General features: G+C 44.5%; 7 protein-coding genes across 7 annotated transcripts; 4 read left to right on the top strand and 3 right to left on the bottom strand.

Annotated features, from left to right (window-relative positions):
* Positions 1-1,568: 1,568 nt before the first annotated feature.
* Positions 1,569-3,484, top strand: K450DRAFT_257463 (uncharacterized protein). The gene is made up of 8 exons (XM_051591670.1): positions 1,569-1,881; positions 1,965-2,084; positions 2,210-2,334; positions 2,424-2,470; positions 2,540-2,765; positions 2,840-3,020; positions 3,110-3,277; positions 3,372-3,484. The coding sequence occupies exons 1-7, from the start codon at positions 1,778-1,780 to the stop codon at positions 3,267-3,269; spliced, it is 963 nt and encodes a 320-aa protein (XP_051441377.1). The 5' UTR covers positions 1,569-1,777; the 3' UTR covers positions 3,270-3,277; positions 3,372-3,484.
* Positions 3,237-5,527, top strand: K450DRAFT_257458 (uncharacterized protein). The gene is made up of 2 exons (XM_051591669.1): positions 3,237-3,793; positions 3,934-5,527. The coding sequence occupies exons 1-2, from the start codon at positions 3,605-3,607 to the stop codon at positions 5,260-5,262; spliced, it is 1,518 nt and encodes a 505-aa protein (XP_051441376.1). The 5' UTR covers positions 3,237-3,604; the 3' UTR covers positions 5,263-5,527.
* Positions 5,528-5,683: 156 nt separating this feature from the next.
* K450DRAFT_192816 (uncharacterized protein) lies at positions 5,684-8,666 on the bottom strand (the record flags this gene model as incomplete). Its single annotated transcript, XM_051584470.1, has 6 exons — positions 5,684-6,107; positions 6,188-6,961; positions 7,024-7,369; positions 7,441-7,739; positions 7,854-8,018; positions 8,219-8,666. The coding sequence occupies 6 exons, from the start codon at positions 8,661-8,663 to the stop codon at positions 5,977-5,979; spliced, it is 2,160 nt and encodes a 719-aa protein (XP_051441375.1). The 3' UTR covers positions 5,684-5,976.
* A 4,028-nt stretch (positions 8,667-12,694) lies between these two features.
* On the top strand, positions 12,695-14,954 carry K450DRAFT_257445 (uncharacterized protein). The gene is made up of 3 exons (XM_051591668.1): positions 12,695-12,994; positions 13,108-13,557; positions 13,627-14,954. Exons 1-3 carry the CDS (start codon positions 12,820-12,822, stop codon positions 14,595-14,597), a joined length of 1,596 nt encoding a protein of 531 aa, XP_051441374.1. The 5' UTR covers positions 12,695-12,819; the 3' UTR covers positions 14,598-14,954.
* K450DRAFT_257441 (uncharacterized protein) lies at positions 14,954-17,991 on the bottom strand. The gene is made up of 6 exons (XM_051591667.1): positions 17,902-17,991; positions 17,716-17,816; positions 17,416-17,644; positions 16,038-17,327; positions 15,863-15,955; positions 14,954-15,798 (listed from the first exon to the last, which is right to left on the bottom strand). Exons 1-6 carry the CDS (start codon positions 17,936-17,938, stop codon positions 15,311-15,313), a joined length of 2,238 nt encoding a protein of 745 aa, XP_051441373.1. The 5' UTR covers positions 17,939-17,991; the 3' UTR covers positions 14,954-15,310.
* Positions 17,992-18,488: 497 nt separating this feature from the next.
* Positions 18,489-19,472, top strand: K450DRAFT_257431 (uncharacterized protein). The gene is made up of 3 exons (XM_051591666.1): positions 18,489-18,618; positions 18,687-18,775; positions 18,846-19,472. The coding sequence occupies exons 1-3, from the start codon at positions 18,551-18,553 to the stop codon at positions 19,358-19,360; spliced, it is 672 nt and encodes a 223-aa protein (XP_051441372.1). The 5' UTR covers positions 18,489-18,550; the 3' UTR covers positions 19,361-19,472.
* On the bottom strand, positions 19,473-21,389 carry K450DRAFT_257427 (uncharacterized protein). Its single transcript, XM_051591665.1, has 3 exons — positions 20,770-21,389; positions 20,615-20,687; positions 19,473-20,539 (listed from the first exon to the last, which is right to left on the bottom strand). The coding sequence occupies exons 1-3, from the start codon at positions 21,359-21,361 to the stop codon at positions 19,585-19,587; spliced, it is 1,620 nt and encodes a 539-aa protein (XP_051441371.1). The 5' UTR covers positions 21,362-21,389; the 3' UTR covers positions 19,473-19,584.
* Between the last annotated feature and the right edge of the window lie 776 nt (positions 21,390-22,165).

Genomic DNA, 22,165 nt, shown 5'->3' with positions numbered 1-22,165 from the left:
TGCGACTAACGCTATTAATGAGTGATGTGCTTTATCTCTTTACCATAATCCGTGAAGTTTGCCTACAAGACCATAACAGTACGATAGGTAGAATTTTTTCTCCTTCCGCTATTAAAAGAGACTCCTGCTCACCCAGGACTGTACACATCTCCCCCAAACTTTGATTTGTTTCGCGTAACAAACAAAGGAAAGGAAAATCCGTGGTGGTTGTCCTCTCAAACAGATAAACAATAGACATTTGTATCAAAGGGGTAGACCGTATAGAATAGGCAAGAAAACCGGAGATGGGGGCCAATACCGAGTGAATGCTAGTCAATAGCAATATATGTAATCTCACACAGCAGGTCTGGATAATCAACCTTAGTTCCAATGAGTTATCCAAGATGTTGGTGATGACTTGGCTTGGCACTGGATACGATTTTTTGGTGGCTCCGTAGCCTTTCGGATGAAGGGTGCGCCACTTTTCTTAAGACCTACTCACAACTTGGGACACATGAAAAATGTAATGAAAGAGAGTCAAGCGCTTCAGCATTTTGCCACTGGTATTAAAAAAATCCTCTACATAACCTGCAAATCAGACTGAAACAATAGCTTGGGCGGATGCATTTCACTGATCATTTTTCTGACTGAACCTTCAGATGATGTGTCTACAGTTTGTGTAAAATAAATTATATAAAAAAGAAGGAACTGTTCTCCATGTTGGAATGAATGGTCTTCAGAAAAGCCCATTTCCAAATATCGTCAACTATCTGTGTATGGGCAACGCCTGCAAGCGCGAAACTACAAAAAGAAAACAAATGACAGTAGTCCTTCTCTGCGCCGAAGGTTCTTGTCCTACCCCAAAAAAAAATGGGGCTCCAGGTTCGTATTTTTTGCTTCGCTTATCAAGACATCATCACCAAAGAAGTGATCAGTGTACAAAGAACTACAAGTACGACCAAATATGTGCCATGTTTCATGAACTGATCCCAAAATATTTACATTTGTAACAGAGAGAGTCAAAGGACCCTTAGAGTGCGCGACTACAAGTTAGTTGCAATGCAAATTTAGCAATCGAAAAGGTGATTCAACTGTAATCAACGTTACAAAGGAAGTTCAACCTTATTTTGGATGTAATTACACACTTACTGTGGATGCAGTTGTGAGGATTACAGTATGTATTTAAGTTTTGACTAGCAGGAGTAAAGCTTCCCCAAACTTTTTTCTACTTTAGGTCGCTTTCGCACCCAGGTCTGCAAATACAAGTCTTCTTCGTCCACTTTTCATCAAAGTTTGGGTTTATTAAGTCTCCCAAGCTCCATGGCAATGGGGGATGCGTACATGCGGAGATTTTATTATATTTGACTAGAGGTCTTTCTGGCAGTGGAGTCACACTAATATACGCACACTCTTGAGATCGAACAAAAAAAAAGTAAATAGGCTGTTAGTTGGATACTGCTGTCCATATCCTCACATTTAGAAAGCTAAAAAGTGCCAGAAATGATGTAAGTCTAGCATAAGGAAAAAAAATTCTACATGCAACCTAAAAAGCTACACTACAATTCATTGAACAACAATAACTGTCTTCCCGATCAAGGCACCCCACTTTTTTTTTGTGTTTCTAGCTTTTTGCTTCATACTTTTTTTATTCACATTCTACCTCTCATACACCCTTATTTTCTTTCATATGAGTTTCGGCATGGAGCTCGTTAAGCTCTCACGTGAATTACCAGCTCCGCTGCAGCGTTCTTGCTGAAGCCTGTCCTCACCCGTCAAGTAATTGACCCGCTCACCTAGCATGTCTCAATGCGAAGTGCCTGCTCCAATCTATATCTTTCGAGGGCATAATAGCCAAGTCAACACGCTATGCTGGCTCGACGGTGACAAGTATTTTTGTTCCGGGTAGGTCGCAATTTCCCAGTCATACACATGCCTCGGCCACACCACATTCCGGGTTTCACATAGCTGACTTAGACGCGATCTAGTGATCTAGAGGGCAACATGATTCTATGGGACGTTGAAACTCGCAGGCCGAAGCAGCAATGGCGTGCTCATACAGAGAGTGTACTATCTATTCAAGCCATCGACGCAACCACGCTAGTAAGGTAAGGTCAAAATTTTCAAGCGAAATAATACAAATTGACCTCCATCAACCAGCCAGAGCGATGTGGGCCCACCTGGTGGTGTATTTTTTTTTTTTTTGCTTGGTTGATAACGGCTTGCATTTCAGCCAAGGAAGAGATAACCGTATCCACACATGGAAATTGGAAACCTTGACGAGTTCTAGCCCTACGCCTCACTCAACCTTACTTTACAATTCCGTGACCTTTTGTAAAGTTGCCCTGTGCAGCCATGGTACGTAACCTAGCGCGTTACCAATAAAGCAGGACCAATACCACTCAGTTCGAAGCGGACAATTAAGCTGAAACCTTCTTGTCTCCTAGATGATCACACCTTGATAGCGGTTCCATCCCACATGGATCCTGGCTTGGTAAGTGTTAACAGAGGTAATGACGATTCAACAAGGGAATGCATAGCTAAAAATGGGTTGGTTAAATAGATTGATATATACGATCTATTTTCACAGTGGAGACAAGTGGCGGATATCGGGCAAGAGGAAATCGTCACTGCTGATAGTCGGGACACTGCAATGTGTCTTTCCATGTTCGAGCGAGGGACTCACGTGCATTTATTGGCGGGGTATGAAAGTGGACGATTAGTGTTGCGGATTATCTCGGGAGATAAGACTGACACTATCTGGGCAACACAAGCACACACCGCTCCAGGCAAGTTGATATAAACGATTTGATACATGTTAAGAGCTTTTCTAGTAGCGGAATCTTAGTTTTCCATTGAATAGTTCTATCGGCTAGTGTTCTCTCCGATTTAGTGTTCAGCGGCTGTAGTGATGGTCTGATCGTTCGTTCTAAGCTAGACGACCCAACCGACCATCCCATCACTAATCAGTCCAAACGAGGCTTGGAGCAAATATGCATTCGAAGCGATGCAAAGATTATCGCAACCGCAGGGTGGGACAGCAGGTGAGAATGACCGTAGGGCATGACCGTACGTATACTGGAGATAATAATAATCTTGCGTTTTTTTCCTCGGATTGCTTTTGGTCTCACAGAATTCGAATCTTTTCCGCTAAAACGCTCAAGCCTTTGGCCGTTCTAACTTATCATCGCGAAAGCGTGTACTCTGTGGCATTTTGCGCTTTACCTTCAGCACGTCATTATCTGGTTGGCGCAAGTAAAGACCATCGCATCAGTTTATGGGAGATCTATTGATTGTCATGGTAAGTTAGCGGAGAAGCCTAAATTAGCAATTTGCCTATCGTTTTGCGCCTACCTCCAATGCATCTCTCATCCTTATCAGCGTTGACTTTCAAGTCCGACGGTGCCAAAACCCACCCACACCAACCAAATGAAAAAATTGATAGGCAATCCAACGTAATGCTGGATGCTTTTGCCGTAAAATAATATAAATACCATGAACAAAATATCCTAGACATTCTCACTTACTTCCTCTCTCTTCTCTTCCCCCTCTTCCTTCGCACGCCCTATTTTTTTTCTATACCAAACTCAAATCAGTTTTCTGAAGAACACAATCATATTTTAAAAAAATGTCCGATACTGCTCCTTCAGACCCAACGTACAAATCCGGAGACATTGCTTGGACGCTGATGTCCACAGCTCTTGTGTGGTTGATGATCCCAGGGTTGGGATACTTCTACTCTGGCATGGCTAGAAGCAAAAACGCATTGTCGTTGATCATGGTCAGCGTCATCTCTATTGCCGTAGTTTCTTTTCAGGTAAGAAAGATTTTTGGGAGGTGCCAAATAGATTAGAATTAGTTAGGGCAGACTCTCTTGGTGAGAGGGATGAATTTTTTTTATATACATTTTGAGCCATTTTATTGACCCTTTCTTTCTTTTTATTATTCCCCTTGCAGTGGTGGCTATGGGGTTATTCACTCACTTTCAGCCGAGGGGCGAACCGCTTCATTGGCAATTTGGACAATGCCTTCCTTCGAGGAGTCCTTGGCGGTCCTTCCATCGCTACTCCCAATATTCCCGACCTTGTGTTCTGCATCTTTCAATGCATGTTCGCAGCTATCACGCCTGCCTTAGCCATTGGTTCAGCTGCTGAACGAGCTCGCATCCTTCCTATGATCATCTTCATTTTCATCTGGTCTACCATTGTATACGACCCCATTGCCTGCTGGACATGGAATCCAGCTGGTTGGTCCTTCCAAATGGGTGGTCTCGATTTCGCTGGTGGTACGCCTGTCCACATTTCTTCTGGATTCGCCAGTTTGGCTTACTGTGTTATCTTGGGCAAACGCCAAGGCCATGGAAAGGAAGAATTCAAGCCTCATAACATGAGCAACGTTGTTCTGGGTACCGCTTTGCTTTGGTTCGGCTGGTTTGGCTTCAATGGAGGTTCAGCTTTGGCTGGTAGTATGCGTGCTGCCATGGCTTGTGTTGTTACCAACTTGGCTGCTTCCACCGCTGCCATCACTTGGATGTTACTGGACTACCGTTACGAACGCAAGTTCTCCGCCCTAGGTTTTTGTTCCGGTGCTGTATCCGGTCTTGTCGCTATTACACCTGCATCTGGCTATGTAGGGCCTGCTGCTTCTGTTGCCATTGGCTTCGTCGGCGCTATTGCCTGTAACCTTGCCGTTAAGCTCAAGCATCGAATGAACTTTGATGATGCTCTTGACGTCTTTGCTGTCCACGGTATTGGTGGTATTGTCGGTAACCTCATGACTGGTCTCTTTGCTGAGCAATACATTGCTGCACTCGACGGATCTACCATTGCTGGAGGTTGGATCAATCACAATTGGATTCAACTTGCCTATCAACTCGCCGATGCATGCGCAGGAGCCGCTTGGTCATTCGGTGTCACCTTTATCATCCTGATTATCATGGACCGCATCCCTGGTCTTTCTCTCCGTGTCCACCCCGATGTTGAACTTCAGGGACTGGATCATGGCGAAATCGGTGAAATGGCTTATTACCATGTTGAAAAGGTTATCCGCATCGATCCTGAAACCCACGAACCCAAACTTGTTGAAGAAATTCATCAGCAAATTCGCCCTAACGGTGAAGCTATCCAAGGCGCTGACAGTACCGTTGGTTCTGCTAAGTTTGCTTCCGTTATTAATGTCGACGAACATGGAAATGAGCGTGTGCATCATGTTGAACAAGTTTCATCACCTCATATGTCTGGCGAGCTTCAACCCCGTCACAATCCTGGCGCATTGAACAACGTTTAGACAAAAGAAATTACGTGGATGAAAAAAAAAAAAAATTTCTGTTCACACATGTCTCTAGCATATACTCTCTCATTTTTTCTTACTTTGCTTATATTTTCTACTCTTCCTTGTGTAAACTTGAATGTCCCCCGCCCCATAAATGTACAAATCTTTCTCATTCGTCGTTGCATTATACCTAACCGATAAAACCGCTCTTAACGTCGGAATTGTTTATTCATGCCTTGAAAAATAAATTTATCTCAATCCATCTCTCTACTTCATCCAATCTTCATGTTGCTTGAACTGGTCACGAAATGTAATTGATTGATCGTGCCAATTTCTCCCAGTGTCATTCATTCTCACCCTGCCCGAATTTGCTCTACCTCACTCAAACTCTCCTGAGCTGTCCCGATCTCTATGTTACTTTGGCTGGCCACGAAATGCAAGAAAGGAAGTGAAGTGATTTATTACTTTTTTTTTTTAAAGAGGATTTTTCGATTTTCCGGTCTACGTCTGACGTTGAACCATTTGGTCTTTTTGATTTTTTTTGGTGTGAGTAGGATTTTTTGAATGTTTTTACACAAATGATGTAGAACGGTGAGGTCAAGATGGTTGACCTGCTACGTATGCTGAAAAAAGGATGATTTTTCTGGAAAAGGGGGGGGGTTTACGGAGTGGGTGTTTTTTTTTTTGCGATGAATTACGTTAGTATATTACAAGGTATAAGTAGGTAGGTTACGGAAGGCTGTCGTCGACGGACACAAGGGCAGCTTGACCATGTCCATTGCGAACGAGTTCTTTGATGGTGGCTACAGATTGGCGATACACCAGCTCTAACGGTGGCGCGGCAGGCTTTCGTTGTGACACTGGCAATACAAAATGGTCCGTACGTTAATAATCTTATCATATCGATCGTGTTAACAAACAAATCAACGCCGCCCCATACCTAATATAGCGGTGTTGAGTTCACTCGCTAAAGTGTCTCGACCAGCGATGTCGAGAGCCTTGACGGCAACGCATAGACTGTGGTAGGTTTCGACTTCATTGATCAAAGAGTGAATGTCTGCCATGCCTGATTTGACCATGGTTCGCTGATCTCTACCATATTGTTCTTGAAGTAGATGACCGAAGCGAATGGCTTCTCGCATATCCGACTTGATGTCATCATCGTCTTCTTCAAATGAGCTAAGACTGGTGAAAGAAATATGGCTGCTGCTACGTCTTCTTCTTCTGGTATGCGAAAAGGTGCTGGTAGGGCTAATAGGCTCATCTAAGCTTTCATCGAGACTGCGTCCGCCAAAATAGCTGCCATGAGGAGGCGAGGCGGAAGACGGTGTAGCGGTGATGGAAGCGTAGCTGACGCGACGAGTAGGTTGAGGGATATCGGATGCCGGAGCAGTACTAATAGGTGCCGCCGGCACCGACATTTTACGAGGTGTGCCAAAAACAGTCGGCGATGACTTTTCGGTACTAAGGTCATGGGGATGGGTAGAATCTATCTCTTCAGCGGTGGTAGTAAGAGGTTGGAATCCGTAGTTGAACGCAGCGTCGCAAAACGAATGATTGCAACTTTCATTGGCAAGACGAAGCATTTCTATGAATTTGCGTTTCTGAAGTCGAAAAAGCATAAGTTCGTCATGAACTAATACTTGAGGGAAATGAGCTTGAGTTAATTTAATTGCGCAATCTATATCGCCAGCGATAATGGCAGTGCGAATATCTGAAAGAAACAAGGGTTAACAAGGTCATACAACCATATGGATGAGTCGAGTGACGCTTTACCTTGTCTATGGACTAGGTCAGACTTGCTATCAAATATTTGGTCATTGCTATCCTCTATAGATTCTTCAGATACCAGATCAGCATCTTTGGTGTCCTTCACGTTCTTGAGAAGCACTTCAGCCGTGCGGCTGTATCCGTGATGAAGAAGGAAAGAGTAGACTAGCTGATCTATAATCTCTGAGCTGGCGGCGACTTGTTGGGATGTTTTTGGAGGGGTGACAGGTTCAGGTGATCGACCAACCTGTTTCATCCATGCGGCTTTCACAGCAGGCGATGTATGTTGTGTAGGGGGTGAAGGGGATATCTGCATTTGAGAAATGGTTGAATGTAGCTGGCATTTTTCCTCCTAATAATTTCGAAAAAAAAAGGTTTTAGAAAAAATGATGCACATACCGGAGAGGATACGTCCATACTTACATTCATGTATTGAACAATGTCAAATTGAAAAGTCTTGAAGCCAAAGTTGGCCCTAATATGCTCTCCTGGCGTACGAAGACCAACGCAAGGGTAAAGAGGGACGGCAGGGTTGACATTGCTAAAGGCAGTGCCCATGTACACGCCATTTTTGGTGAAAAAGGCGTTCTTGCTGCTAAAGTTGATGCCACAACCAACGACATCGCCAGTGGAAAATGTAGGGCCATAGGATTTTCCTTTAGGTACTCCATTGTAGCAGTTTCCATCATTGGCATGTAAACCGTAGCTGCTAACTTCCCAACCTAAATAAGATAAAACCAGGTGATGAGCAACATTTAGTCAATTAAGTACGGAAATTTTTTTTCACATCGAAGAACGCCTTCGGATGTTCCTGTCAAACAATTTGATATGTTTACCTGGAAGTTTGTCCATGGATGCGTCTGCATCACAAAAGCCAATACTGATATAACCATCACGGCCTTTGGACACAATCTCAATTTCGAAATAGAAGATGCCACACTGAGGTTTAGCTGTAAATGTTGAGCGTACAGCAGCAGCGTCATGATCGTTTCTTCCAGAACCTGAAACCAAAGGAAGATGTGTTAGAATTGATATCCTCACGTTGATTGACATTAAGGTTATCTTCTGAGCCAGGCTTGCGGCTAAAGTAAATAGATGGGATGGGCGAATTTCCTTTTTTTGTCGGTTGCACGTAGTGTGTGGGGAAAAAAACAAAATGGGGGGCATGGCACAAATATACAAAAAATTCAGATGGGCATACCACAATAACTAGCGTCGACCCCGTCAGAAGAAATATCCAACAGAGAACTCTTGTCGTTAGGGTTCCAAAAGCATGGGAGCCTTAGATCCAGTTGTTCAAGAGCAGCATCATATTGTACGGCTGGTTCGGACTTGTGAAACAGAGACGATATGGTGCCCATTGGTTTGGTCGCCTTTTTGATTCTACACTGCTGATGATACTGTTCATCTGCGAGCTTGGCATAATTGGTATTTTTGAGGTAAAGTGGGTACTTTGGTGGCAACAGCGATGGCTTTGGCGGATAAAATGACTGCCAGGGTTTATGCTTATTGGACGGTGTGACGGCGAGCGGAATGGAGTGCAGAGGAGGAAACGCCGAAGAATACGCTGCCGTGTTTTGAAGGTTGTTCTCCGGCGCTGTTGTTCCAAGCGCACTTGGCTGCAATGACAAGAATGAAGAAGACATGGTGTTCGAAAAAAGAAGAGTTCAGTTGTGGACGGGAAAATAGCGACTGCCAGGCTATATTCTGAGGTGGGGTCAACGTGACTGGTCTCGTGACCCTATATGAGGAAGTATGATTGGGAAAAAATCCGGTAAAGAGTACAATTGAGGGAGAGAGCTTTCAAGGAGAATGCGTATAATGCATTGAAAAATTCATCACCTTCTAGCTTAATAGCAACGAGATTTAAACATTAGATGAGAGCTCAGTCTGTCAAAGCTGATACAGAGTTTGGAGCCAAGAATCAGGAGTCGGAAATTCAAAAATTTCAAGTGTGACTGCTTGCTGCCATGAAGGATTCTTTTTTTTTTTTCTTTGGGCCAACCCATATACTATCACAACTATACAGCATGAGCAGGATCATAAAGTTTGAAGGCCATCAGTATTTCCGGCAACGCTTGATTCTATCAGCACTTAGCGGAAGAATCATTCGGATAGATAAAATTCGCTCCAACGACGAAAATCCTGGTCTACGAGGTACGGGATTCAACTAGCAACGTCCCTCGAAATGACTCGCTGATCACTTTATTGACTCAATGCATCCAACTCAATATAGATTACGAAGCAAGCTTTCTGCGATTGCTTGAAAAGTTGACAAACGGTTCAACTGTCGAGATTAGTTATACTGGTATGGAACGGTTTTTCGAATTATGTTTTGACTGCCTATCAGCAGTCCGGTATGTAACATTGGGCTGACGGATTCTTGTTCGGATCGTAGGTACTTCGGTGGTATACAAGCCTGGTATCATTATTGGAGGTCGTATTGAGCATGACTGTGGCACAGCTCGTAGTATCGGGTATTTTCTGGAGCCACTTGTTGCATTGACTCCATTCTCGAAGACACCGACCGTTCTCGTCCTTCAAGGCATTACTACTGACAACGTTGATTTGTCGGTAAGTGGAGTTTCCTATATCTTCGAGGCAACACTTTTCTCGTTGTATGCATTCTCATTTCCAATATGATTCCTTCTCTCGCTTCAGGTCGATACCATTCGTACTGTCATATTACCACAACTAAAACGGTTTGGTATTTCCGAGAATTTGGAATTGAAGGTAAAAAAGGATAAATTTGCCAGCCATAACAACTTTATACCGTATAACCTCTAAGTACATATTGTTTTTTTTTGTATTGCCTTTTTCAACAGATCACAAAGAGAGGAGCACCCCCATTGGGTGGCGGAGAAGTGATATTTAGTTGCCCCAATGTTCGTCAGTTGAAGCCGGTCCAATTCACAGATGAAGGCAGAATCAAGCGCATTCGAGGCATTGCGTACTGTACACGCGTTTCACCACAAACAGCTAATCGTATCGTGGAATCAGCCAGATCGGTATTGAATCGATATATTCCCGACGTCTACATCTATACTGATGTTTATAAAGGAGCAGAAAGTGGAAAGTAAGTATTAGTACGCCATAGGCTGCTATCATGAGTTGTTTTTAACCCCTCGGTTTACATAGATCACCTGGCTTCGCATTATCCTTGGTCGCTGAGTCAACTTCTGATGTGCTTATTTCGGCGGAAAAGGCCGCTGAAAAAGGTCAGACTCCAGAAGATGTTGGTTTGATCGCGTCCAAAATGCTGTTGAACGAAATTCGTAAAGGCGGATGTGTTGATAGTCCTAGTCAATGGTTGAATTTGCTTCTCATGGTTCTCGCGCCAGAAGATGTGGGCAAGATAAGGATCGGCAAGATGACTGCGTTCACGTAAGTAGAACGTTTGGGGAGATCTGCCTGCCCCATACACACTAAGTATTAAAACTCCTTCATCCCACAGTGTACAATTCTTGAGAGACCTGAAGCAATGCTTTGGCGTATCTTTCAAAATCAAGCCAGAAGCATCGTCCCAAACTATCTTGATGGCTTGCGTTGGAATAGGGTATGTCAACCACAACAAAAAGGCAACTTAGTTTAATCATGGTATTTTTTCAATATGCCACACACCTTGTACCATACCATAGACAAAGTAACATAACATAACACAAATGCGTCGTTGTGACATTGATTTTTTGCATCTCCATTTGTGAAGCCAGCGCGTGGTTGTGGAAGAGGCGGCACGAGGGTAGGCGGGGGGCGAACGCATTGTTTGACCGGAGTTGCTATTTTTACCGTTCTGACTAACCTTGGGGGGCATAAAGAACACTTTGGAGGAAGTCTGGCGTTGTTGCTTTATTATTTGCGCCTCATGGGTGATACCTTGTTCCGAATGCGCACGGACCGCTGCTTGCATAGATGGCTGACAGCACTGCAGCTCGATCATGTTGTTAATAAAGCCATGGTCCCTTCCATAGCAAGTGGCCTTCTTTCTAAGAGAAAAGGAGAGCAACTAAGCCACCGAGTCTCTGTACGCGGATATCCGAACCTTCTGGCGCTCGGTGTGTGTCATGCAACCGACCGATATTTTGTATTGGTGTAACGCGTAACGAGGAGGAGGGGACCCAACCGGCGTTCGCTTTTCTCTTGGCCTTTTGTACTGGCGAGCGCGTTGTTATTGCCTAGATAAGTTGAAAAGAAGATGATGAGAATGAGGGGGATGGATGAGTTTGAAGTTATTTGAAACGGAGACATGAGGTGGTTTAGTAGCATGTTCAGCTTGTAATCCACCCACGTTCCTTCCACTACCTACTACACCTCCCCTTGCTGAATAGTGTAAAAATACCGCCGGATTAAATCCCAGCTAGGTTGTATAATCCAACCGCGGATGGGGGGTGAGGTGCCGAACGGGCGCACTTCATGTCATAACACCCGTCCTAACATCTTTACTTTGCTTGCCATGTCTATGACTATGCCTTTTCCCAGCCTGTTACTTCTCTTTCCATGGAGGCTGGAATGAAAAGACGGAGTTCCGCATTGGCCTTCGGGCGTGGCCGAGTATGGAAATGGCCAAAAAAGACCCTGAAATCCCAAAGAGGTTATGAAGCCAGCACAATGAGCTTCTTTTTACGCATGTACCGTCAAGACGAAGGGTGTTCGCGCCAATTTCCTTTTTGTTTTATACCTTGTTTCAAACCGAATTATTCTTTATCATGATCGCCGTTTCTTTCTGTGCCATTGTCCCTTTTGAACGGCCTCCCACGAACTTAACAGCACGGAAATTTATTAGTCCGAGCTGCTTCTATAAACACCTTTCTATTTTAAACTGAGATGCTATCCGTCAAGCTGATGTGGGAACCGCACACGCCATCTCGAAGGGGCTTCAAATCCTGGGTTGGTTAAAAAAATCAGCATGACTAACTGAGTCCATCTAGATTGCATATAACTTATTTACCCTCCGTCTCGTGTGATTTCCGACTATAGTCAGGCATTGGGCCATAATGGCTGGAGGTCTATGGGAGACCATCTACTGAGCCATAAAAAGTGACTACCAATTTTTAAGGTAAAAAGTGAAGCCGAGTGTGCGACGATGTTGAGAAATCCCAAGAGAAAAGACAACCGTTACCTTGGACATGATAAAACAAAACGGTAGAAACGAGAGATACAGTGAAAAATGGGACTTTGGTGATGAAGGTGTGATGGGTTAGGAGAAAGAAAAGGAACTGTTCGTCAATCATTTTGATGAGAGTCACACACCTTATTCTTCCCCCAAGAAAGACTCAAAAGCAAATCCGAAATAAAGAACGACATACGCAGATTCTCAATTCACCATTTCCTTTTTTCTTTCTTCTGCTTGTGTGCTCACCTTCGGTTTTCTTTTCTCTCTTCTCTTTTCTCTTTATTTTCACGTCAACGACGTTACGTACCAACTTTCTCCACGCCCTTCCATCGGTAACGCATCGTACATAAACACCACTCCGGAAGCCATATCTGCCCCCCCACTACCGCGACGCCACACTAGTTTTTATTTGTTCGCATTCTGTACCCTTCGTCCTATATAACTTTCTGTTCAATTATATGGACCCTACGCGTGCACCCATTACCGTTTTATCATAAAGAAAGCAAGAAAATTGGTGTAAAAGGAGTTGTCCGATCAAGCGCAAGATAATTTCCCTCTTTGGTTCACCCGCTTTACTTCCGTCTCTGCTTGAATACCCACCGTTTGCTTCTCCCCACCTAAACGTATATTTTTAATCTCTATCTACCCCTCCCTTTAAACTCGGTCTCCCTAAACGCATCCATACCACCTCAATGTCGTTGGACCCTACCTTCCATGGATTCGTTGAAACCACAATGGATACTCTGTTGCTGTTTGAAGCCTGTCGGCAAGGTCTCTTGCCCAAAGTCACCAGACGCTTACAGGATAGAGAGCGGAAAGATTTAGTCGTATCCGGCACTGTTTTCATTTTCGACGAGAGAGAATCTGGTAAGCTGGTTTGCTTGTTATTATTTTTTTTTATTTGGGCAAATGGATTCTCACCCCTCTTCTGTGATTTCTCTCGTTTCAATTTTTTTTAACTTACCTCCTTGCATTGAAAGGAATTAAACGCTGGACAGACGGTCTCTTATGGAGTCCATCTAGAATACTAGGAAATTTCTTAGTGTACCGAGAAATTGATAAGCGCAGCCCTATCGTTGACAAACGCCAACAATCCGTCGACCCAAGCGCGCCCACCAGTACAGCCGAACGATTGAAGGAACGCGCACTGGTTGGTTCTCTCACCAATTCATATAAATTTAAAAGGAACGGATTGATCAAAAAGACCATGAGCATTGTCGTCAATGGGAGTACACAACATATGATCAGTTACTACAACAAAGAAGACGTGGCATCTGGAAGATTACATTCGCCTAGATCCATTCCCATGCTCGCCAACTTAGAAGTATCACCAGAGTTTTTACAGCGACAAAACTTTCGCATTCCGTTACATGTAGAAACGAGTGGAGTTATAACTGATCGGACCTCAACCTCTCCCACGCTGTCCACAGGTGAGTCTAACGACGTAATGAAGCATGATAACAGAACGATGTCTCACATTACCCCCTATGTATGCAAAGTTTACTATGATGCTCATAGAAGAGAAAGCCAAGCTTCCACTTCGAGTGATGTTATGTCCACCGAATCATCAACTATAGACACACATAATTACTTACAACCGTATATGCGGCAACCTCAACAATCGCCATTAGGTTACAATGCTCCTAGATTCTCACCACAACATCCCTATCTCGATAACCATGCTGCACCTGTGAATTACCCCCCTGTGTCCATGCCAAATACGCCAATTCCGTCTCCATCATCAGACTATCGGATGCGTAAATCTTCAGATCCAGCTTTGATGTATCAGAATAGAGGCCCCACAACGACACCGGATTCCATGTCGATGGGAGCTCACCCCAACCGTCATGCTTACACCACCATGTCGGCACATCATGGTGGTCAGTATTCGGGTAGAGGATTGGAGGGTCAAGGTATGCCTCCGCCGCCGAATCCTAGCACGCCAGCCAATGATGCATCCTACGGCTCAATGAATTGGAATAGCTATCGAGCAGACCCACGTCTCCCTACCACGGCAGGGCCTTACGAAACGTCTTTTTCCTTCCCATCTCATACTCCAAGAACCAACTTTCAAAATCATCATCGGCACCATAGTGACCCCAGACATAACGAAGTCAACATGGGAGCGCCTTACTCAAACACCCATCTCCCTCCCATCATGCAGCAAACATCCATGATGAATACCTACTCAGGTGGTGGGGGCAATGAACAGATACATGAACCTGGTACGTCTGAATCAACGGATATCCCTCCATTAGCCCAATTCGATGAAGCGTATAGAGGAGGTGGTGGAAGCACGATGCACCACGGACTTCTAGAACATAACAGCATGCGAATGCCAAGTGCTCCATATCAACCTTCGACTCCAGATCCTAGGGGCCACGGTCATGATCAATTTAATAATGTACCAATGGGGTCTAATTTCCATGTGCCGGAAGTTTCGTTCAATCCATGGGACACCTACAAATGAGACAACCCCGTTCGAAAAGACTTGCTTACAAAAATTTGTACATGGCACTGAAGGAGGATATCCTTCCTACACCAAAAAGTATCAATCGTTTTTTCTCTCTCTCCATTTTATTTTGTTTTTCTTGTCGGCCAGCCTTTGATTTGATTTGATTTGATTTGGTTCGTCCCCTTCTCAATATTTCTTTAAATGGGGTGAACGCACGCAACAGCACTCATGTACTTCCTTCTTTTCCTTTCCGTTTACTTCGATCACAGATGGCGCCACGTGTGGTTTCCGACCGTGGCCATCTCGTTTCTTGTATAATATCTAATCCAAAACCCCCTACCGTTATCCACACCAAAAAAATAACAGAAAAAACAAAATAATCACAGCGACGTTTTAAAAAAAAAAATTGAGGAGACTCTCAACCCAAAGAATGCCTTATTCATCTATCCATTTTGGTGCAACGCACAAAGTGGTGCCAAATTCACGACCGGGATCGTCTTGTTGCATGCTTGCCTGCAAACACGATGGTTTTGGAAGTGCGAGATAAGTGGCTGGCCCCCCTGAATTTATAGTAACTCTTTGATCAATCAGGGGAAAACATCTCCATAACTGGATAAAGCAGCGGGCGAGGTACCCACCACCATGCCGAATGGCGTGATTTTTACTATGGTCCTTCGAAAAATGGGGTCCAACATGCTTTTTTATTATACAATCCCATCCCATTTATTTTAGAAATGAGGTACGCCAAGTGCTCGCAAGCATAAGTTGAAAAGTGCAAAGGTCCCTTCACCGAGAACAAATCCACTGGCAATGACAATGATCAAGACTTTTCCAGCTTCTCGGTATCGCCTGCACAGACCAACCAGTCCTCCTTTGTTGTTGTCATTAGGAGTGGCCGGGCCATCGCAGTACCGATCCCACGCGTATCCTGCCCAGCCTCCAATGACTCTAGCTAGTGTGAAGTTGGGAGGATTGTAGATACCGATAGCGAATGCAATGCCTTGGGGAATATACTTGCGCCACTTGTAGTGAGTTGTTTCCTTAATCAGCACCAGAATGCCAAAAAGGCAGGAGAATGCTAGTACGAATTCCAGGACATGAGGAGGTAGGGGTCTTCCATTCACAAGTCGCGACATGTCCAACCATACAGCAGCGGTTGGGGCAGGGAACTCTTTTCCCGGCACTTCATAGATAGAGGTATATAATTTATAAGCCGCTATAACAGAACCTGGGTCAGTAAAGGGAAAATAGCTTGCAGTGGTAGGGTACAAAACACGTACCAGTCGAAACAAATACGCTGAAAAAGGAGCCAATCATTTGGCCATAAAATTGGGCTTTCGGTGATGCGCGTAAAAGATGACCAGTCTTCAGGTCTGAGCATGCAAAGTCGGTTTAGTGAGTCAATGCGTGCTAATTCGATCGGTCAGCCCGGGATCATTTGCTTGTTTTTCTTACCTTGCATAAGATCGCCCGCTTGTTGTGCTCCAGCCTCAGCAATCCCACCAGCTACCAAATTGGCGACAATTCCGCCCGGCATCATGGCAGCGAAACAAACTTGAGAGATCTTGCCTAATCCACTGACGGGGTTCAAATCTGTCTCTCCCAGCGCTCTGACGCCAAGTACACTGAGGATCATAGCCAAAACAACCGCAATGAACGTCATATGCAGAGGTAATAGGTCAGTACCGAAAACATAAGCGACGCCTACAAGGCAGAGGAGAGTGGAAAGTATCAGGCCAATAACCGTAACGATTGGACTGACCAACTGGTCCGGCGATGCATCTTCTTCCTCCTCTTCTTCGTTGTCGCGTAATCCAGCGCTCTCATCGAGTTCATATACAATGTCAGCCTCGGCAGTTTCGGCCTCGCTACCTGTGGCGATCTGCACATGTTGTTGCTTGGAAGGTTTCGCGTCGCGGAAGCTCTTGACGGTCGACCGAATAAACACGACCGTCAGCGAGACAAAACTTTCGGCAATCATGACACCAAGCGATATCCATAGGATCCAGCCTTTACTTCCATCCTTCCAGTCATCAACAGGTCCAGGAGCCCATCCGGCGAAATGCGCTATGGGAGACAAAATACCCCAACCGACAACACATCCAAGCAGCATGCTAAGGGTCGTTGGCAGACCCATGATGATACCTTGTCCAACATAGCTCAAGCTAGGCGTGAAATACCAGTCCCAAGCTTTGAAATCGATCAGGCCGAAGGACAACCAGTTGAAAATGGGTAAAGCGTAGGCAATGGGGAAGAAATACGTGGTAACCGTGTATGCGGATGAAATGGAAAAAGACGCCAAAAGAGCACGCCATTTTAGTGCCCATTTCGCCTCGAATTCCTCTTCTGTTTCGTCGCTCATATCCACGGGAGGAGATACCGATGCAGCTGGTGGAGAGTAAGAGCGGTTGACGGCAGGATCAGACAGGAGGGGTCGGTCTTCCTGGTGTGGGCTGGTTCGATGTCTCAATTGGTTTCCGTTCACTAAACGCAACTGAACCTTGCGTTCGGTTGGATCTTGTCGTTGATGCAAAATGCTAATCATTTGAGCCGTAGCTGTTCCCGATGGAAATCGGAGCTTTTCACGAATGATAGTCTGTGTTCGCAGAGGAATAGCAAAAAATACGCCGAAGAACGCAACGCCAAGTGACCATACAATAAGCTGCAATGAGCTAAATTGAAGTCCACCGCCAGGATGGTCCTCTTCGGTCATCGATTGCAAAGCCGGAATAATGCCCACAAATCCTGCATTGAGTGAGTGAAAGAGAGATACCAATTACGAACGTGATGAGATAGCTTCCATCTCAAACACTAAAATGAAGGATTACCGTACCTGCAGCCAATGGCATAGTCGCAGTGGCCACCGCCGTAGTTTGAAGTACGACGTTTTCAATAGGTCCGAATGCTCGGCGAAGTTTGCCTTTGAAAGGTTTGAACATGGCATAGCCCAACAAGGATGATTGGAGCGACATCATTGAAATCCATCCAGTTTGCAATCCAAAGTACATGTTGGAGAAGCACATCACCGTACCAATGAGAAGACCACATAATACAGCTCTTATCTTATGACACCATTACATTTGTCAGCAAAGTGCGACGTTGGATAAGACGACTTAGGTTGCCAGCTACATACCGTAAAGTGCGACTCATCACTAGGTCCTCCCAAGAGACTGTAACCGTCTGAACGGGAAGCTCCTAAAATCATTGGCTCCTGGTCTTCAGCTCTCGTAGTATCTGTGCCGGTGAATTGTGTTGGCATGACTTAGTACAGGAAGTTCAAGTCAAAGCCATACAGCTCAATAGTCGAAGACAGTCCTACCTTCTATCGAAGCATTACGAGAAGGTGAGGATGGCATTTGCAGCTTAGCTTGATGATCTAGGGTCGTCGAGACGAATGTTCAGGCAAGATAATAGGGTGTAACTCATTTTTCGAAAAATGGGGAAATTTCACTTTATTCGATTCGCAGTCCCAGGCATAAATGATGCCTTTTACCGACTGCAGCAAAAGTGTTTTATTGGTAGAGTAAATATGCCGTGATGAAGCCTTTATGAAAATAATATGGATAATCAGATATTACTTGGATGAATGTAGGCAGGCAGATTGTCTTCAGTTGAGCAATTTAGTAAAAGCAGCAGGATTGTAAAGGTCAAACTGGACTAAATGAAAGCATCTTTGAAAACTGTTCATAGCCTCCAGGACCTTGTACTTTAGATGTATTATGAAAGCTTACGTTAAACCTTTTATTTTACCCTCCTCATTATTCACCTCTTTCTTTTTTTATGGATTCGAGACATTAATCTGCAAAGATATTGTGGCACGTGACTTTTCCTGAAGTTTTCAATGACAGCTCTTAACAACTTTGAAAACAAATACATACTTTTTTTGAATCAACTTTTTTCGGCATGCTAAAGGTGAATGTCTGAACTGTCGCTGCTCCCCTTTTTAAAGTCTTATAACTTACCCAACTATGAAGATAACGAAATCACTAGCTGGCTTTTCTAGCATCGCCAAGGTCTCGTTGACTCGAACATTTGTGTAAGCAAAGCTTTTGTTTTGGCTCATAAGTAGCCTGTTGAAGACTAATTTATGGTTGACAGATCCAGCACACGTAGTGGAAGCGCAGAAATAAAAAGCAAAATCGACCTCCCTGCCGTTCACGAGCCCGCAGAAGGATTTGACGATGTTTTCCAAGGTACATTCGCCGTTGACATTCTCTGCCTTATTATCCCCTTCTCGTTCTCCTAACGCATACCTACTCACAGTTCCAGAGAGAGTTCAACCCACCCACGGAATCCCGGTCTGCAACTTGCACTTCCGTGGTTATCTTCCACAACATCTCGACTTCTACGTTGATTTTGCTCGTCGTGCTGCTTTTGCTTTGAAAATGCCATGTTCTGGCCCTGTTTACCTTCCTACTCAGACCAGCCGCTGGACTGTGATCAAATCACCCTTCGTTCACAAGAAGTCACAGGAGAATTTCGAGCGAAAGACACACAAGCGATTGCTTCAGATTAAGGATACAAACCCTGAAGTCGTGCAGCGGTGGTTACATTATCTCAAGATGAACGCACCCGCTGGAATCGGTATGCGAGCCACCACCTGGGAATTTGAAAATGTTGGCGTTGGAAAGACCATGGTTGAGAAGGCAAAGAAGTTGCAAAGATCCGCACCTGTGTCTAATGGTGAGGACAAGGAGACCCAGGTCAAGGAAATTGCTGCCCAGCTTTTGAAGGACATTGAGGCAGAAGCCAAGGATGAAACCAAGACTGAAGCTTAGACACCTTTTAAACAAAAAAGCACTGTGGGTTGCAGTCAACCCAATGTAATTTACTCCTTTTTCATCGTTTTGTTTTTTCCCCCCGCCCAGTTACCTTTTACCATTTAACTACCAAAAATTGTCCTCTACGCCGAAACAGTTTTCAAAATAAAAAAATACACATAGACATTCATTATAAAGATAAAAAAAGAAAAAGTAACCATCATAAAGTTCACTAACTAACGTTATGTGCAAGACTGTAAAAGTTCTTGTGCGGCGATGGTTTTACCATGTGAAGGACCGAATGCAATTTCGCGCAGCTTGACACACTCCTTCAACGCTGTTTCTGCCTCTTGCTTCCAGCGTTCCTCTACCAAGGCTTTACCATGACTTTCCTTGGCAACATTCAGACAAAGCTCACCCAGATTCATCAAGAAATCACCTATTTCCGGGGAGTTCTCAGGCACGGCTCCGGAGTCTCGAAGTTTGGATATGATTTGGCGGTTCACATGGATAGCGGCCATGTGGTTATCTTCAAACGTGTAGCAGTTCATGAGAGGGACACAAGAGTTCATGAGAATGGCATTGAAGTTATGTAGAGTGAAATTGCCGGTTTTGGTGTTGTCTTGTGCTTTAATGAGAGTGTTAAAAATATCCTTGGCTCGTCCGTACTTGCGTTGTCTAATCATGCCAATGGCTTGATTGTATTGATGATCAGCACGCTCGATAGTACCAGCTACCATGCTGTGGGGGGCGGCATGGTGACATTGTGCGCACGAATAAGTTGCCACACTTTCATCGTCCTTGGCGCTAGTTTTACCATCAATCTGAGCAGGAGGGATCACATACACATCTTTGTGGCATTGGCGACACATGACACCATTGAGGAACCGGTCAACGCTTTTTTCCATAGGGGTGGAACACCTTCGACATTTGCACCAAAATTGTTTGGTATATAACAAGTTGCCGCGTCTCTCGTTTCTTGGTGCAAATAAATCAATGTACGATACGCAAAGTTCATCGCCCTTTACGACTTTCTTCAATGTACGAAACTCCAGCTTGCCATCGCGAAGGCCAACAAAATTACAATTTGGCTCACATGAATGGTTGAAGAACATGGCGCCAAGGGGAAAGAGACCAAGTGCACTGTCCGTGTTACGGGATTGCACATCACCTAATCCATGAGCGTTGGAATTGATGCTTTGCGAAGATGAGATCAAAGGAGATTCTTGTAACGCCTAAATAGAAGAACATATCTAACCAAAGTGTACCTACCGACAAGCTAACAGTACTAATTCTTTGACGTCCATTTTCATGTTTTCCGGCACTATATCATTTAGCATGGTAGCTGTGAAGAAAGAAAGAATTTTACCCAAAGTAAGTACCCAATTCGAAAAATGCAACTAGGCTTAAATGAATGGTATACTCACAAGCCTGGGTTATAACTTGAATAAAATCAGAACTGATTTTTTCACGATTGTGAACCAACTTAAGAACATATTCAAATGGAGTGGGTGTACTAGTCTGTCCATCCTGAGGATCCTGAGCATGACGAGCCAGAAGACCCAACATGAGTCTAAGCAGATCCACATCTACACTACATTCAGATGCAATACCATCAAGGCGGTTAATAATACTGCACATACTATCGTGCATGGCCCTGTCATGGTCTCTGCATTCCTCGCTACAATAATAAACTCGATTGCAGGCATCGCACGTGAATGAGTGGGAAATGTCACCATGGTCCAAGCTGTTCAGACAGACGTGACATTGCTTATCAAGGTAGGGAGATCGAACAATGTAGGAGGTAGCCTGTTCTCTGCACACTGTGGTGCCCGGTTCAAGAGATTCGCTGGCAACAGCATGACGACCTTTTGCGCGAGTATTTTGGAGCTCCACTGGGAATGCCGACAAAAGGTCACGACATTGTTGAGAAATTTCACCGCTAGCAGTTGGCTTCTTCTTCTTCTTGTTCTTCTTTACAACTTGAGCTTGAGTATGTTGATTTTCTATGGGGTCCATTTGAAATGATTTTGTTGGAGAGTTGAATATGTCAAAAACCTCAATGCGGCAAATTCTGTTATTGTCCTTTAGCAGTCACACCGCCACACACATTTGTTTGGCAGGCAATGCATGGTTCATTATGACATGGCGAGAACGTCAAACATAAGAGCTTTACAATCAATGCTTTCATCCAATACCAATTACATGCATCCTATTGATTGCAATTGGCATCAATATATAGTCTTTTTTTTCTTCAACCCCATGGATTCTATCTCCAATGCCCTTGCGAATGGGTACTTGGCATGTTAGTTAGCGCACCATTTGATGATGATTCTATGTCATTTCTGCAAATACGACATGCTGGAGGTATTCCACAGCATCCCGAGCTTGTCCCACAATAACATCGTTATGGTACCAAAATGGGTGGGTTTGGGAGAGTCTGTGACTGCTGTCAAGCAGCTTCATCCGAGCTTGCAGGGCCCCGGAGGGTTTCGCCATTACTCTTTTCTGTCGCAGACCGAATGCTGCACGAAGACAATCGCATGAACTCAACTCCTAGCCTAGCTAGCTCGAGCTCGTCCTTCATACGCCCGCCGTCATCTCGATCCGTCGCAACATCGGTTTATACCACACAATTCGACGAGGACGAGGATCCCTGGGGAGATTTCCCCAGCACTGATAAAGCGACCACGTCCCAACCGTCTACTCTAAGTGACCCATATAACGGAAAGAAAGAGGCTGAGGTGTCGGATGTAGCATTTGGTAAGTTGCAGCTTTACTTAAGGCAAACCATTAATCATAATATGCATTCGTTTCGGAGCC

The sequence above is a fragment of the Umbelopsis ramanniana genome (genome assembly GCF_025399195.1).
Source record: "Umbelopsis ramanniana AG unplaced genomic scaffold K450scaffold_66, whole genome shotgun sequence".
NCBI lineage: Eukaryota > Fungi > Mucoromycota > Umbelopsidomycetes > Umbelopsidales > Umbelopsidaceae > Umbelopsis > Umbelopsis ramanniana.
Note: the sequence above shows the minus strand (reverse complement) of the source record. Positions and strands in the feature narration are given on the sequence as shown.

Excerpts from the sequence above, each read along its gene's own strand:
- K450DRAFT_257445 (XM_051591668.1), top strand. The coding sequence starts at position 12,820 with ATGTCGTTGGACCCTACCTTCCATGGATTCGTTGAAACCACAATGGAT. Across the intron at positions 12,995-13,107 it reads TTTCGACGAGAGAGAATCTG|GAATTAAACGCTGGACAGAC; the intron begins GTAAGCTGGTTT and ends TTGCATTGAAAG. Across the intron at positions 13,558-13,626 it reads CTCTCCCACGCTGTCCACAG|TTTACTATGATGCTCATAGA; the intron begins GTGAGTCTAACG and ends ATGTATGCAAAG.
- K450DRAFT_257463 (XM_051591670.1), top strand. The coding sequence starts at position 1,778 with ATGTCTCAATGCGAAGTGCCTGCTCCAATCTATATCTTTCGAGGGCAT. Across the intron at positions 1,882-1,964 it reads GACAAGTATTTTTGTTCCGG|TGATCTAGAGGGCAACATGA; the intron begins GTAGGTCGCAAT and ends GACGCGATCTAG. Across the intron at positions 2,471-2,539 it reads CCCACATGGATCCTGGCTTG|ATTGATATATACGATCTATT; the intron begins GTAAGTGTTAAC and ends TTGGTTAAATAG.
- K450DRAFT_257441 (XM_051591667.1), bottom strand. The coding sequence starts at position 17,938 with ATGCCATCCTCACCTTCTCGTAATGCTTCGATAGAAG. Across the intron at positions 15,956-16,037 it reads AGCGGGCGATCTTATGCAAG|ACCTGAAGACTGGTCATCTT; the intron begins GTAAGAAAAACA and ends TTGCATGCTCAG. Across the intron at positions 15,799-15,862 it reads CAGCGTATTTGTTTCGACTG|CGGCTTATAAATTATATACC; the intron begins GTACGTGTTTTG and ends GTTCTGTTATAG.
- K450DRAFT_257431 (XM_051591666.1), top strand. The coding sequence starts at position 18,551 with ATGAAGATAACGAAATCACTAGCTGGCTTTTCTAGCATCGCCAAGGTC. Across the intron at positions 18,619-18,686 it reads TCGTTGACTCGAACATTTGT|CACACGTAGTGGAAGCGCAG; the intron begins GTAAGCAAAGCT and ends TGACAGATCCAG. Across the intron at positions 18,776-18,845 it reads ATTTGACGATGTTTTCCAAG|TTCCAGAGAGAGTTCAACCC; the intron begins GTACATTCGCCG and ends ACCTACTCACAG.
- K450DRAFT_257427 (XM_051591665.1), bottom strand. The coding sequence starts at position 21,361 with ATGGACCCCATAGAAAATCAACATACTCAAGCTCAAGTTGTAAAGAAG. Across the intron at positions 20,688-20,769 it reads TCAAGTTATAACCCAGGCTT|CTACCATGCTAAATGATATA; the intron begins GTGAGTATACCA and ends CTTTCTTCACAG. Across the intron at positions 20,540-20,614 it reads TTAGTACTGTTAGCTTGTCG|CATCAATTCCAACGCTCATG; the intron begins GTAGGTACACTT and ends ATCTTCGCAAAG.
- K450DRAFT_257458 (XM_051591669.1), top strand. The coding sequence starts at position 3,605 with ATGTCCGATACTGCTCCTTCAGACCCAACGTACAAATCCGGAGACATT. Across the intron at positions 3,794-3,933 it reads TTGCCGTAGTTTCTTTTCAG|TGGTGGCTATGGGGTTATTC; the intron begins GTAAGAAAGATT and ends TTCCCCTTGCAG.